The sequence below is a fragment of the Manihot esculenta genome, chromosome 6 (assembly GCF_001659605.2).
Source record: "Manihot esculenta cultivar AM560-2 chromosome 6, M.esculenta_v8, whole genome shotgun sequence".
NCBI lineage: Eukaryota > Viridiplantae > Streptophyta > Magnoliopsida > Malpighiales > Euphorbiaceae > Manihot > Manihot esculenta.
This window is the reverse complement of record NC_035166.2, coordinates 183099-200395: the sequence shown is the minus strand read 5'-3', so window position 1 is coordinate 200395 and position 17297 is coordinate 183099. Positions and strand designations below refer to the sequence as shown.

General features: G+C 33.7%; 1 protein-coding gene across 1 annotated transcript; it reads right to left on the bottom strand.

The window, feature by feature from the left end:
* Nucleotides 1–1221: 1221 nt before the first annotated feature.
* Nucleotides 1222–16820, bottom strand: LOC110617490 (nucleotide-sugar uncharacterized transporter 1). Its single transcript, XM_021760304.2, has 7 exons — nt 16453–16820; nt 16207–16358; nt 15910–16115; nt 15687–15780; nt 14848–15014; nt 14561–14731; nt 1222–1591 (listed from the first exon to the last, which is right to left on the bottom strand). The coding sequence occupies exons 1-7, from the start codon at nt 16538–16540 to the stop codon at nt 1315–1317; spliced, it is 1155 nt and encodes a 384-aa protein (XP_021615996.1). The 5' UTR covers nt 16541–16820; the 3' UTR covers nt 1222–1314.
* Between the last annotated feature and the right edge of the window lie 477 nt (nt 16821–17297).

Sequence of the window (17297 nt, the reverse complement as noted above, 5' to 3'; positions counted from 1 at the left end):
TAAACCGACCACATTATTGTTGAATTATTAAAAAATGTTATATTTATCTCACTCTTCTTACAATATAAAAGAAGAAGGATCACAAAAATAAAAATACGCTATTATCTCATACAAAAAATCTAGGTGAATTATTACATTCACTCTCTTTTACAATATACTGACTTAAATGTCAGAGTGACTATCGTGGGATTCACTACCTCACCTTCTCAGTCTTGCATAACACAACTCCTTTCGACCACTCATTAATTTAGTTTTTCCAATGTCAATTATGCATGATTTAACTTATCTGATTGAAAAAAAAAATTCTTACATTTATGTTATTTTACATTTTAATTTAAATATTTAAATTTTAAATGAATTACCTCAATATTTATATTTAAATATAATTTTAATAAATTTTAAAAAATTTAAATGTGAGAGTTTAAATGATATGACATATGTAATATTTCATTATTTTTTAAATATAAACTAATTACATATATAAAAATAATATTAACACAATTAAAATTAATTGATATATTTAATTCAAAAATAATAGTAATAAATCATTGTTAAAAGTGTAAATTGTATATATAATAATTGAATTGTTTATTTTTAATTTTAATTTTAAAATTAAATTAAAATTATACTTAAATATAAATATCAAATCAATTCATCTAAAATTTTAACATAAACTAAAATTTAAATATGTTTATATTAAAATGTAAAATGTCGCAAATTGAGGCAGACATTGAACTTTTTGTCTCCAAATTAAACTATTTAATTTCCTCAACTAATCAATTTACATTCACATATTAAGGTAAATATTTTAAATGAATATTACCATATATTTTAATATTTTCATCGCACAAATTCTCATCTGTGGAAGTGATTTTTCTTTAAATGTTTGTTTGGTAGGAAAACAAATTGATTATTAATTTCTTCTTGTTAGAAGAGACACTCAAACTTGGACCAGTTACTAACTTCAATGTTTAGAAATATATAAATAGTTTTTAGTAACTTATTGCCCATAATTATAGCAAAACCATTAGTTCAAACTGCAATTTTTTTGTACCTCATCGACTCTTCTATATATATAACGTTCACTCACATTCAAGAGAGTAGAAATTAGCAAAGCACTGGTCAGTATCTACAGAATTAGTAGAGTTTTGCTTCAGATTTGCAGTACGCGGGTGGATATTCCTGTAACTGCCCTATGGACGTAGAAATTGATAAGCCCTAATCATAAAATTTAGACATCCACTTGTAAGCCAAAAAAATATATATTTGATGAAACAATACCTAGTTTAACAAAGAACTGTTTGACAAAGACAACTACACAGATTCCCCACCATATCCATCGTGGCTATCTCCATTTTCTCTACTCAACCTAGATTTTGCTGCTGCTGTTTTTCGGGGAGATGTTTTCCCTGCTTGTGATTTCATGCTGAACAAATTAAGGTATGTGTAAGCAGACATACCAGCAATAGCTGTGAACGCACCAAAGATGCTGGTCACCCCTGGATTGGAGCCAAACAGATAAAAATTTCCAAGGAGCACAACACATGTTTTGAATTGACCAAGAACAACATGTGAAATGGCAGATGTTGCCCTGAAAATTAAAATGAACAAATTCATTGAGAACCAAATATAAATTGACATCAAGACAATATTACTTTTGACTAATAAAATTTTTGTAATGCTTGGTTCATATGATTTTTAAAATCAGCAACATGGCATTGCTTTTAAACAGCAACTAAAAGATGCATCAGCCCATATGCGGTGCTCACCACACATCGTGCATTTTAGATCCACAGTGGACTAGGCCTATATAAGAATTTCTCACACGTTCACCTCATCTCATGGATACCAATTAATGTGCAGAAACACACCATGAAGAAGCTTGACTACTCTTGGCCGTGAAATTGGACAACATAAGGTGATTAATGAATGGCTAAATATACATTTGCACTCCTGTACTATTTAAAATTAACCCATAAACACTTGAAATAAAATAGTAACCTCGTAAACCCTAAACTTATAAAAACCATAACAATTAAATACAAATTAGTCATATCATTAATTAATTGCCAAAAAAATTATACATTATTGTTGATTGTAACTAATTTTCGTTGACTCTATTCTAAATTTTTATGAAATGACAAAGTTACTCTGTATACAAAGAGAATAACTTTGTCATTTCATGAAAATTTAGAGCATAATTAACAAAATTAAAGCACATTTGGGCATAAATATGATCATTTCTAACTTGTTTTAATAAATTATCAATAAAATGACTAATTTGTACTTAATTGTTATAATTCACAAGTACATGAGTTTAATAGGTTTTAGTTTTTATAATGGGCTAATCCAAATAGTACAAGGGTCTGTGTACGATTTGGCCATCAATGAATCCTGGAATGCATTAGATCATAGATGGCAACAATCTTCTTAGATCATGGGATTGTAACCCAATAAATTAATTTGAAAACCATTTCCAATACTGAATTTTCTCTCATCTTAATGGCAACAATCTTCTCAGAAGAGGGGAATGGAATTCTTTTGTGTTTTTATGTGATCCTACAGCAGAGGCATTAGATTTCTGCAAGGACTTCCAGGCAAAAATAGTAATAGGTCGGTTTTGTGGAAGATAAGTTATTGAAATCCATGGTCACAAAAGATGAAGAAAAAAAAATTAGCTAAAAATAATCTTCACATTTACCACCACTATAGAACAGGCAAATCAATTAATTTCACATAACTAACCAACTTGTAATGTTGACAAGAAAAATGAAGTAAATCATGGAAAAAATTCAATACAGGAAAACCAGATCATTCGTTTTAGTTGACATTTTACTTCCCATTTAAAATCGTGTCATCTATTGATTGTCAAAGCTATGGAATTTCTTTTTCAGACACAATATTTCTATAATGCACTTAAACATTTGCCAAAATCTACTGCCATAAATATAAGTGAATGCACTGGATTGCTTTGGTTGTGTCAAAGCAAATCCCCTGGTCCGGATGTCATATTGTTGGTATCCCACCCGCGTACATGGACCAAGTTCGTTCTGATCTTTTTTCTTTTTTCTTTTTTCAAGTGAGGCTTGTGCAATTAAACAAACAATGGAAGAAAAGCCAACCCATTTTTGGTCTTCAATGAATTGTTGATTTTAACCTGATCATTGATGTTAGTGATCAGTTGTATTATGAAGTAAAAGTGTAGATCATCAACATGCCGGGTATGGTAACCATCTCTCAATTTTAGAAGTTGCTACACTTCAACCCTTTTTCTTCAATTTGTTACCCCAAAAATCCCTCACTTTTAAAAGAGTTATATAAAAATCTCTCAAGCCATTTTTTGTTCATCTGGCAAAACTCATATCTAGCAGTGCCACAACGTAAAATAAGAAATTAAAAAAAAAATTGCCACATAAAACATTAATAATGTTCTCTCCTCACAGACTTCTAATTTTTTTCATTTCTTACTTTTATACAGTGGCAATGCCACATATCAGTTCTGTCAGATAAAAGGCCAAAGGGATTTTTATGTAACATTTTGAAAAATGAAAGATTTTTATTTAATGCTTTTAAAGATGAAGGATGTTTATGTAATGATTATAAAGATGAGGGATTGTTGTAGAAATAAATTTAAGACGAGAGAATGACGTGTAATAATCTTCAACGCGAAGGGATGATTGGTATGAATTATCCTCAACTAAGAACTAAAACAAGGGGAAACAACTGAAGGAGGAGAGAAGGATCAAAAGTACACAAATCAGCAGCTCCAAAGGAATTTAATACACCTAAGGGCTTGCCAGACTCTCCATAACACACCCCAAGGCACGCCTAAGGCAAGAAGACCCTATAAGCCTTAGCTTGCGTCAACACACTCTGGGCATGCTCTAGAAAGTCCTACACACCCTAGGGCATATTTTTCTCGGGTCAAATATGGACCTTAGGTCAAACAGCCCTAAAACAAGTTGTTTACATCTCTACGTGGATCCCTAACAATCCTAATATAATCCATCCTTCTACCTGTTTTAGGAGAGTTTTTATCCTCCAGTTTATAAGATGATGTTTCCTTAATCATTTAGGATTAGTTATTTAAATTTCCTGTTTTAACTAAGATTTAGTTTTCCTATTTAGTTTGGATCTTTCTATTTGTATTTTAGTTTATCTAAAGTTCCTAAATAGTGGTTTTATATTCTTATTAGTTTTAGGAGATTAAAACTCTAAATAGGCCTTAAATCTTTGTAATTTCAGTATTTTATTGAATAAAATTTCTAGTAGAGAATTTCTCCTAATTTTTACTCTCATTTGCAAATGTATGTTGCTCTTGGGAGCTTTGCAGCATCAGTTTGCTTACCATTCCCAAAGAATGGTTTGGCAGCACAGATTTGAATAAGGAGGTTTCGGTTTTAACTTCTTTAGTGGGATGTGTTAGGTTCAATTAGCATTTAACATACTTGGAGTCCCTTGGCGTTGTAACCATGGGTTAAATGTCCTTTTGGAATCGAATTATACCTAAGATTGAATGACTTTATATGCTAGGAAAGGAGCTTGTGTTAATCTCATTTAGGCTTTGCTAATGTGGTATTCCTATGCCATGTTCTTATTTATACTTCCAATATTAAGCTATCCTCTATTCCTCATATTCCTTATTTTTCTATTAATCTTTTATCTGTCAGTGCTTTTACTAAAACCCTTAACTGAATTTTTTCCTAATCATTGTGTTATTTAAAACCTTCAAACTGGGAAGAGGATTAGTTATGGCAGACTGCAGAATGGCTTATATATAAATTTGGGTTTGAATTCAACTCGGACTCTTTTTGGAAGAAATCAGGATGTCAACCAGAAAATCATATAGTGGCATCGAAAGCTAGGGCACCCATCCTTCTTTGTTTTAGAGAAACTTTATCCTGATTTATTTTTCAAGACTCAATGTGATTCTTTAGTTTGTGATGTTTGTGAGTATGTTAAGCGTACAAGAACTTCTTATCCCTCTAGTAAGAATAGGAGTACGATCCCTTTTGTGATCATCCATTCTGACGTTTAAAGACCTACTCAAACGGTCTCACTATCTGGTAATCGTTGGTTTGTTACTTGTATTGATTGCTACACTCATATGACTTGGATTTATTTGATAAAGGCAAAGAGTGATGTGTTTTTTTGCTTTCAATCTTTTCACAAGATGGTACTCAATTTGATACTAAGATAAAAGTTTTGAGAACTGATAATGGTACAGAATACATGGATGAACGTTTTTCTACTTATCTAGAGTTTAATGGGATACTGTATTAAACTAGTTGTTCTTACACTACTAGACAAAATAGTGTTGCTGAAAGAAAAAATAGACACATGTTTGAAGTAGCTCGATCTCTCCTTTTAACCATGAATCTCCCAAAAATCTATTGAGGAAATGCAGTCTTAGTCACAATTTATCTCATTTTTAAAATGCCTCTCAAATCTCTTACCTTTGAAAGCCTTTTAGAGATGCTATAAGAAAAAAATGTTTATACTGTTCCACCAAAGGTGTTTGAATGCACGTGTTTTGTTCATATTAGGACAGGTGGGAAGCTCGATTCGAGAGCTCTTAAATGTGTTCCTTGTTGAGTACTCTAGAGGAAACTGCCATACAGAGGGAGACTACTTAAATGTGTTCTTTGTTGAGTACTCTAGAGGAGACTGCCATATAGAGGGAGACTACTTAAATGTGTTCTTTGTTGAGTACTATAGAGGAGACTGCCATACAGAGGGAGACTACTTAAATGTGTTCTTTGTTGAGTACTCTAGAGGAGACTGCCATACAAAGAGAGACTAATGGTGATCAGGAAAAGATAATAATTGGGCGTTTGGATAAATCAGATTTAAGGAGATGCTCAAGAAGAGACACAACAGAAGCAGAAAAGTCATTGTACAGTCTACTCAGTATCATGAATCTTCCTCTTCTCCATCTGGTGAGTTATCCTTAAACCTTGAGTCCATTGATAATCTAGATAAACTAATTGTTCAAAGAAAAGGAGTTAGGTCTTGCACAAAATACTCTATTTCTAACTTTTTTCTCTTATGATACTTTGTCTCCATCCTATAAAGTTTTTGCCTTATCTATTTTCTCCGTGTCTATCCCACAGGATTGGAAGGAAGCTCTCAAAGATTCTAATTAGAAGGGAGCAATGGTTGAAGAAATGAAAACCTTGGCTAAAAATGAGACCTGGGAGTTGATGTCCCTTCCACATGAAGAAAAAAAAAGAAAAAAAAAAAAAGAAGCCAATTGGCTGTAAATGGGTGTTCACTGTGAAACACAAAGTAGATAGATCAATTGAAAGATTCAAGGCTAGACTAGTTGTCAAGGAATACACTCCAATCTATGGCATGGATTATCATACAACATTTGCCCCCTATTGCCAAAATAAACTCAATCAGAATATTGCTATCTTGCGTTGCCAATCTTAATGGAACCTACAGCAATTTGATGTGAAAAATACATTCCTCTGCGGAGACTTGGAAGAGAAAGTGTATAAGAAAATCCCTCCTGGATTTGCTAATGAAAAAATACAAGAAAAGGTGAGCAGACTAAAAAAGGCTTTCTATGGATTGAAGCAGTCACCCAGAGCTTGGTTTGATCGATTCAGCAGAGCTATGATTTTCTTTGGCTATCAACAGAGCAATGCTAACTATACTCTATTTACCAGACATCATAAGGGTAAAATTACTCTTCTCATAGTCTATGTTGTTGACATAGCAATGATAGAGGATGACAATGAAGAGATAATTCAGCTGAAAATTTCAGCTTTGGCTCAGGAGTTTGAAATTAAAGATTTAAGAAAATTTCAATATTTTCTGGGAATTGAGGTTGTTAGATCAAAGGAGAATTTTTATTTCTTAAAGAAAATACATTTTGGATTTTTGAAAGGAACTGGTATGTTAAGCTGCAAACCAACAGAAACTCCAATTAAAAGCAATCAAAAGCTACAAGCAGAGATTGGTGTATCAGTGAATATTGACAGATATCAAAGGTTGGTAGACAAATTGATTTATCTTTCATATACTCGACCAGACATAGCATATGCAATCAGCTTAGTCAATTTATACATGACCCTCATGAGTCTTACATGTAAGCTTTTTTTCGCATTTTATGATACTTAAAGCCTACTTCTGGAAAATGCCTCCTATTCTCTAAACACGATCATCTCATATACACGCATTCACAGATGTAGATTGGGCTGAATCTCTTAATAATAAGAGGTCGACTAATGGTTACTGCACACTTTTAAGAGGAAACTTGCCACTTAGAGAAGCAAAAAGCAAAATGTTGTTGCTCGATCAAGTGCTGAGGTAGAGTATAGAGCGATGACACAAGGTATTTGAAAACTCCTATAGTTGCAGAGATTGCTAGAGGAATTGAAATTGTTGGAGGGACAAACTCCTCTTATATTGTGACAACAAAGCTACCATCAGTATATCTTACAATCCGGTTCAACATGACCGAATAAAGCACATAGAAATTGATTGACACTTCATTAAAGAGAAGTTAATAAATGGTGTCTTGAGATTAAATCATGTGACTTCAGATGAGCAGCTAGTTAATGTGTTTACCAAGAACTCAGCAACAAGACTATCACACCTTGATTTGCAAGTTGGACATGTGTGATATCTATACACCAACTTGAAAGAGAGTGTTGACCAACATAAAAGGTTCCTAATTACGAAAATTCAGATTTTTGGGATTCTAATTAGGCTTGATTATAGGAATTTTATTCTTATTATAAATATTTCTAATTTAGATTGATTCTTTATGTCTAAATACTCAAACTTATAAAGATCAATTCAATTAGAATAAAAAATTCCTCCCAAAATTCTTTAGTCACAAAAATTTAGTGTGAGAATTATTTGACCAGAGAAAAATGGTTTTTGTTCATAGCTTATCTATTCTCCTTTAGCTTTTACTTACATAACAGTATTGGATCACAGACAAGAGCTTAATAAAGGAGCTGATGGTTGACTGAGACTGAATTAGGTGTGCTGTGCTAAGTACTTTAAGTTTGTTATAGAGAATAACAAGTGTGTTAGCAGAGAGTAAAGCTAGAAACTGGAGGGAAGGAATCTGGTGAGAGGCAGTTATTCCTGTCTCTACAGTCCCAAGAATCAATAATGAAATATTATCTTCTTCCCCTCAATTGTGCTTCTTCCTCTGTTTTACTACCCTTTCTTTCTCCGTCCTCTCTAATTTCTGGTCTTTTTTGTGAGTAAGAATGTGGTTACAGAGAAGATGATGAAAGCTTGTTTACAAGTGGTCTTGAGTTGAAAAATGGTTCATCTGAATTGCTTCATGCCTGAATTTAGGTTTCTTTCTGCACTTTTATCTCTTTCTTCTTTTCCTCCAGATTCTTCTTTCTTTTTACCTGAGATTTATCTTTTTCCCATTCTTCTTCCCTGAAAGTTCTTCACTTTCTTTTCTCATTTCTTCTTTCTCTTCCCTTTCCTTTCCTTCAGTTTCTTTCTTTTCTGTAATAAAGCTCTATTCTTTCTTCTCAGCATGACTACTACTACTACTTCTTCCATTTTTTCTTTCTTCCTTGAATCCAAATTTCTTTCTCTATATTTCTAATTTCTCCTTTCTGAAGAATCCAGAAATTAGGATCTCTTTCTTCAATTCCGGAAACCCCCCTTTCTTCTCAAATTTCAGCTTCATTCTTGAAATTCTTCTCTATTTTTGTCTGTTCTTCATTATTTTATTTTCCTCTGCTCTTTCTCATTTTTTTGCGAGTCATTCTCTTCTATTCATTCCTTCAATTCCTTTTGGTTTCTGTAAAAATACCAATTATTAGCTCCATGAACTCTGTTAGGGTTTTTTTAGTATAACTCTTCATTATTTTTTTTTTTCTAATTCTCTGTCCTTCACAGGGCTCTTAAGCTCCAATCCTATGTCATCAGATCATGTAACTAGAAAGTTATTCTGGGTATGCTTGAAACTATCCAAGGATGGGCGAATAGGGGGAAAACTAAGAAGTAAATTCAAGAAGAAACAGGATTCCAGGTTTCTGATATGAATCATTCGGCTACAAAGAATAAGAGGAATAAAATTAGTGTGGATGTAACAGTCACATGGAAAGAGTGAGGATTTTGTTACGCCAGCTCAAGAAGTTTTAAGTAGAGCTGAAGAGGGAAGAGCGGGAATACAGGTTGTAATAGCTATATAGGCTTGTTATCAGATGAAGAAACATATGCATATAAATCAATTGAAAGAATGAATTGTTGAGTTCCTGTGGGAATTTCTTCTCTCAATCCCTAGTTTCTCTATTTCCTCCATCTTTGAATTTTATTTTATTTTATTTTTTTTTTGCATCAATTGGTAGCAGAGATGGTTGATTCTCAATCATGGTGGAATTACATGTTTCTTGTTTTGTCCCCTGAAAACTCTCCCCTTTGACCTTCTTCATTTCCTTCTATTTCTTTCCTGAAACATTTCCTTCTCTTTGTCCTTATTTGTTTACTATGCTTCCACTCTTGTTTTGCTCTACTCTTCCTAGTTGTTCATCAAGTGCCATGGATTGTGTTCATTTTTAGTCACCAAGACCTTGTCAGAATTAAATGAAAAGAGGGAACAAGGTCTTTATCTTTAGTTTGAAGAAAAGTATACAATAAATCATAGTTGTAATATCTGATACTCCAATTCTTCATTTTGTCATGTCACACCCATGTCGACACAACACTTAATGGGATACGACATGAAATGTGTCCAACAAATATTTGTGCACTTGGACACTTGAGTGACATATTCATGCATAGTTGATAGAGCATTTTTTGTCTCTGAAGGTGAAAAACACATTTAGATAAAAATAGTTTTTTATTGTATTTTAGATGATGCATTTAGTTTTATTTGATATTTATTTAGACTATAGTTATTACTATATAACTTTATATTTTTTTATTCTAGTTTATTTTATATTACATATCCAAGTACCCATGTTTAATCTTAGATCCATGTCCTCGTATTTTCTATTAAAAAAGTTGACAAGTTAGGCATTGGGATATGCACCCATTTTTGACACCCATATCCAAGTCCAAGTAACATAGGTTGTGATAATAAACCAAATTGGGTTACAAATATAAATGATATGAAAGATGAGGAAGTCACTGAAGATTTTGAATTTAGTGAAGAAAATGGGAAGAGCAAGTGTGGTTATTCGAGAATTATTTTGGTCATGTGCATATAAACTAAAAATTCAAAAAGATCAACAAAACATGAGTCGATACAAATTCAAGGTGCAAGTGCAAAAGAGATTGATATTACCATGGCTTTGCTTGGAGGAAGTGTAGATGAAAATTGGATATTGACAAACAGTTAAATCCAAGTATATCGCAATAAGTGATGAGCCAATGGACGAACAGTCCTATTACAAAGCTTGACAAAACAAGAAAAAAGGACTTAACTAAAACAAGAAAAAAGGAATTAACTAGGTTTATAGAGAGATTGCATCAGAGTGCTGAAGCAAGATCAAGCAGTTGATGTTGTTGAAGAGACTACAATCAGGTGATGTGCTAGATTAGGAACGCCACAACAACGCACAGGTTTATACTTTTTCTTTGGTCCAACTGTAGTGGTAAAACAAAGATTACTAAGCCTTTGGTTGAACAATACTTTCATGAAGAGAATCAATTGCCTAGTTGTAATGGTAGCCTTGAGTAGATAAATCATAATTCCATAGTTATTAGAGGCTCAAGGCGCATTAAGGCACCAAGGAGTCTTAGAGGCTAGGTGCGAGTGATGTGAGGCTCAAAATTTTTTTTTTAAAAAATATTAATAAATTCATTAAAACTGAGCACCATAGGTTTAACTAAGAGTATTAATTACATATAAAATATATGTTATATATATGTCATTTTTATTACCCTTTTTTTTGGCTTTATTACATCATAACTATTATTTATCAAATTATATAAGTTAGAGAAACTTATCATTAAATTATATTATATTAATTTTATTATCACTCAAATAATATTAAAAAAATAATAGTTTTACTTTGTAATTATAATTTTCATTTGCATGATATATTTAATTTAATATTAACTTAATATTTTTTTTTTAAAGATTCTAAATATGACTTAAGATAATTTAAATTAAATTTTATAAATTTATTATGAGTAATTATGTATTCAAAATAAAGATGACTTCCATTTAATATTCAATTTATGAAAATTAGAGTTTAAGAAACTACACGCAAAAATACAATAATAAAATAAATTAGATCTAAAAGCCAATTGTTGAGCCAACCAATAAATTTTCTATACTCAATTAGAGTTCAGGACAAAGTTGCAAAGCCTACCAATAAAAGCCCAATAGTTAAGTGAGACCAGAGGCATGCAGCTGTTGCCATGCTAGAATGAAAGGTTTTGAATGAGTTGCCTAGGTTTGTTGAGGTGCCCATGGACACGCCTCACGCCTGGGTGCACCTTTTGAAGATCACCCGCCTGGAAAGTGCGCAGACCTTGGAGCCTCATGTGCCTCGAGCTCAGGCATGCACTTTAATAACTATGCATAATTCAAAGCTACTTGTCTGTCTGTCACTTGCAGCCCCAAAATCACTTGGTCTATTTTCTGGTTGGATTGTCAACAAGCTTAAAGACCAGTTAATTTCAAACTATAGATTTAAAACAGTACAATTAATTGGGTTTTGATATTTGCTAGATACTCCAAAAGCTGGTTATCCTCAAGAAATTTCCGCAACTTTCTTTAACTTCCTCTCTACCATTTGTTTAGGTTTGGTTCTGGTTGTAGTGGACATGCATTGGAGTTGAACTAATTCTTGAACAGAATTAAGTGCAAGACGAAGCAAACATTGAGTAAAAATTCAATAGGGCAGTTGAATAAGAGTAAATGCAAGATGATCGTCTTCCTAGAGGACTAGGAACTTTTCTAAGGGAAAGTATGGATACAAACCATTTGGCCACAAAGAATAAAAGGAATAAAATTAGTTTGGATATATGTTACTCAGACTCAAGCACGAGTATGAGATATGGGTATATATCCCTGTGTCTAACTTATCTTCTAAAATACGAGGGTATGGATCTAAATTTATAAAGGGGTGTCTGAGTACGTTTTGTTATACAATAAAAAATTTACGCAATAATAGGTACAGCCTAAATACGTCATCAAACACAACCAAATAGTTATTTTCTATTTAAGAAAAAAATTGTTATCCATCCTCTCAATCTTGAGAGAGAGACTACTCTATTAGTTATGATATTCATCTTAGAGTTCTTTGTAATATGAGCATCCAACTGTATGAATATGGGTCGGACACATATTCCATGTCGTATCCCATGCTGTGTCATGTTGACACAGGTACGACATGGCAAAATGAAGAGTTGGAGTATCAGAGGTTTGGACGTAACATTCAGATGGGAAAGAGTGAAGACTTTGTTACGCCAGCTCAAGAAATTGCTGCAAAGCTGGTGGGAAGGGTGGGAATACAGGATAGCTACATAAGCTTGTAATCAAAATGAAGAAATATATGCATATAATTAATTGAATGAATGAATTGTAGAGTTCGTGCATGAATTTCTTCTCTAAATTCCTGTTTCCCAAATTTAACACTCTATTTCCTCCATCTTTGAAAATTTTTGTTTGCATTAGGTTTTGAACCGAAATTAAATGTCCAAACCCAAGAACCTGTGAATTCTTGGATTAATATTGTTGGAGATGAAGAAGAGGAAGAGGTTGATATTGTTGGTGATGGAGAAGAGGAAACAGTTAACATTATATTTATTGGTAATGGAGAGGAGATGGTTTCCCATCAATCAGATTCAATAGAAAACGAAGACATGGTTGATGATGCTCATGAAGACATACCCATCAATGTTCAAAAGGCATCATTCATCTGCAGCTGGGATAAGTAGAAAAACACAAAAGATCAGTTTGAGGATCTCAGGATCTGGATAAAGAGATTCTCAGGGCTTGTCACCTACAGGAATAATGAGGAGAAAAAAAGACTCTTTTGGGAATAACAGAGCATACAGCATTAAAGCCCCGGCCTGTGAGCAGCTGATACACAGGCAAAGGTGGAGTTCCAATCTCCAACACTTCTATAATACCATGGAATCAGTTGATAATGTTCCAGCAAGTTATGCTCTTTCACAGGAGGGATTATGTCAGTAGCAACACTTGGATTAGGGTTCAACTGCAACAGAATTAAGAGAAGAAGAGTATAGAGACAGAGAGAGAGAAGAGAATATTAAGAGAGAATATCTGGTTGTATTGATTCTGGAACGAATCTCTCGGTACAGGTATTTTCCTTTTTATTCCCACAGTAACTGCTTGTAACTAACATTTACATTTCCCTCCAAAACTAACAACCAGCTAACTAATTCTTTATTCCCTCCAAAACTACTACTTTCTCGACCCTTCCAGAGTCTTCTACCTTTTTCTTCCACTTCCTTCACTTATATGTGACAGATTAGCCTAGCCATTAACTAGAGAGTTACAATTGATTCTCAAAGAACGACTTGCCATCCTTGTTTTGGTAGCAGATGGAAGAAAACTAATTTCCGTCGATGTTTGTGAACCAAGTCACTTGGAGAGCAGAATCAGTTCAATTTGGATCTTGGAGTAACAGAATTGGCAAGCCTTGATATATTAGGAGTGGATTGGAATGGATGAGTGTAATTCAGTTGGAAGGACTCAAATGACTTTATTTCAGAGGACAACAAGCCATGTATTAATCATCAGCAAATAATGCAGGAATTCTCAGAGTCAAAGAGGATATATTCTCATGAAGGAAATACTTGGGTGGTTAAGGCAAGCTGTTAACCCAACAACATTTCACTACTGCAGGAATTTTTGGAGAGGATAAAATGCAAAGTCAAACATCTGCTGAGTGATGGTTCAATTGGTCATTTGGTGGAAGATGAAGAAATACTTGTGCCTAAACTGTATACATTCGTGCAATGCAAAGCTAAACTCCTGATTTTCCACCTTCTTGGGGGAAGAAGGTTCTCATTGGCAATGAATTACAACATACAATACAATGGCTGAATAAAGGAGCTGATGGTTGACCAAATTTGGATTAGTTGTGCAGACTACTGAGAGAGTGTTAGTAATAGCCTGGAATTGGAAGGAAGGAATCTGGTGAGACTTGAGAGGTTGTTATTCCTGCCTCTGCAGATCAATGTATAAAGAGAAAAAATAATTGTACTTTAATTCAGTCAACCATCAAAAATTAAATGTTATTTTCTTCTCTCTTTGATCCCTCTCTGTTTTTCTTCCCTTCGTTCTCCATTCTTTTCTATGGGTAAGAACCTGGTCACCTTATTTTGCCTATCTCTTTTCTCATATCTTTGGCCTTCCTTCTTTCCATACTGTTTCTCTTGGTTTTATGCATGATAAAAGTAGCTTCTCCTGGAACCTTTAACCGTATAAGAATGTTAATGATATGGAACCATATAATCATCTTTGCTGCTTGCTTTATTGGATGGGAAAATTTTACCAATAGTGCTTGAATTGTCACTTCATTATTCATAGTGAAACTGAACTATTGTGAAAAACAGAGGATGAAACAAATAAACAGAAGTTGCTCACCCGAGCGCCAAAGCGCCTGACCACTGAAGCAAGAAGCCTAGAAAAGCTGATCCAAGAATCAGCAACGTGTTGATGGCATTCCACTGGTAGGCGAATACACCTGGGGGATCCAAGAAAGGAACCAAAGAAGCCAGAAAAACCAAAGTGATTGGAGTGGTCTTCCACATTAACCTGTTCAAAAATTTCACCGACTCAAGTGAGAAGCAAAAATTTAATTTAGTAGAAAAAGAAGGTCAAAGAGAGTTCAAAACAGAAAGGATGAATACTAGATGTAGCATGAAACATACGCCAGCGCTGTCCAGTTCTCTCGCTGTTGCAGAGTGGACCAAAGGATCTTGTTGATAGCACTAGGAATTATCCATGCCAATGCTACACATGCACCAAAAAGGCTGAACTGCAAATCAGTTACTGTAGCCACAGCAACACCTACTGACACAACTGTAAGTGCAACCACCTGAAAGATTCCAAAAACAGGGGTACCAACAGACAAATTAGCATATGCTATTAAGAGAAAATAGTCACTTCACATCCAAAGAAAACCTCATTATACAAGTCACACTTGCAAGGAAACTTAAAAGCATCTATGTTTGCCAAAATTTTTATGCACCCAACCGAACATCTTGTGTCTATGGATTAGTGAAGGACCAAAACTACCAAATAATCAGAATCTTCACTATAACCAATAGAATTGGATGAAATCCAAAAGATAAATTAATAGCAACAGGAGATAACCCACACCTAAAATACAGAGCTAAAGGTGACACCCTCCAACAAGGTAAATGATTACTGGAATAGAAATCCTTCCTGAACTTATGTATGCTCAATCATTCATATAAGTAAATCTGTTAAGCCAATTTTGGACAATCAGCATAGACAAATCATCAAAGCTGATCCATATCTTCAATATATTTCATTTGGTGAAATCAAGAAGAAACAAATTCGCCACAAGTCCACATTTGCGACAAGCTAGCATCTGTTTATGATTTGATTAATGAAAAAATGCATTTATTGACTCAATTAAATAGTCAGACTACCTTGTTACTCATGCTGTTGTATTTAGCATAACCTGCATACTTCTAAAGCAATTGTATAATAATACATCATTCAAATAGGAACCAAAATTTACCTTGGAGACAGAAACGCGCTTTTTAAACCATACAAATTCCAGCAAAACAATTGAAGGCGTAACAGCAATCTTAGCCATCTGGTAGAAACCCACACTGAATTTATAATTAAAAGAAAAAAAAAAAGAAGAAAAAAAATAAGAGAACATCAACAGCAACATTTAGTGGATAATTACAAACAGGAATACATTATTGAAACAAATAGGAACACACAGCATATCTAACCTGTTGTACTTTAAGCTGACATTAGCTAGGCCAGTAGACAGAGACATAACAAAACCAAGAGTGAATAAGGACAAAATACTCGATTTTGAAGGAGGGGATGCAGGAAGAACAGAGAGGGCTTTCAGAATGGCCATCAGAGCCCAGCTTATTGAGTAGTGAATAAAACTGAGGCATATGGGGAAGTGAAATCCAACTCCTTGAAGCACCTGAAGCAAACAAAAAAACTCAAAATAAAGCAATTGACAGATTTGAAGGGGAAAAAATTTAATCAGATTAAAAAAACAAAAAATAATTTACCCATTTATTCATGAAAATAATGCTAATGGCAACGAGGAAATTGAAAGAAAGAGCAACAATAGGATGACATAAACGTTGCTCATGTCGCTTTGCACTTTCATGGGAACGAAATTTGTTGAACAAAGAGGCACGCAACTCTTCTAACGCTCTTCCTGAATTGATTAGCCAAAAGAAAGAAAATGGAGATTGATACAAAGAAATATCTGGATGTGATTGAGACCCAAGAAATTAAAAAGCCAAAATTACCTCTTTCCCCAGCATCACTGTCTTTGCGTTTGAGTATCTTCCTCGCATCTTTCCTTACCAAGAAATTCAAAATCTCACGACTGAACATCTCTCTCTCGCTCGCTCACACACACTCGCACTCACTTCCACTCTGAAAGTTTTAGTGAACAGATAGCAGGTCTTAGGACATGAAATTTTCAAAAAAGGATTCACACGTGGAACGAAAACAGCGTTGATAGCGGAACTTTGAAGCTGTTTGTGTCGAGATAGAGGCAGAGACTGAGATGAGTGTAAATCACGCCGTCACTCTACTCAATCTCACCGACCAAAACAGCGTCAAGAGCCCGAGAGTGCGAGTGAAATGTGTCTTTCCCTTTGTCGGTATTTTTTTATTTTTAGATTATTAATAAATAAGTCTATACTTTTTTAATTTCATCAAGACATCTCTCCTTTTACTTATAACTACATAGTCCTTACTACATACTCCTCCCATCCATTTACTTAGAAATATATCTTACAAATTAGATTTACATCCTTTTATAAAGAGAATTCATTCGATTTTTCATACTTTTATATTATAAAAATTTATGTAAAAATTGTAATGAGTCTAATGTAAAGATTTTAAGAGATCTCACCTATATTGAGTAATTAATATGGATTGTAAACACATAAATTGAAAAATTGAAAAATAAAAAAATTATGATGGTAAAAGTTTTATAAAATCTCTATAATATGGAAGAGTCTACTTGAGAGACTAGAGTCTATGTAATACCCGGCTAGATTCAGACCTCGGAATTTCTACCGTCCGGTGGAATTCGAGGATGTCAGAGGTCTCTGGAAGGGGAAGAGAAAGTTTTCTAAAATGA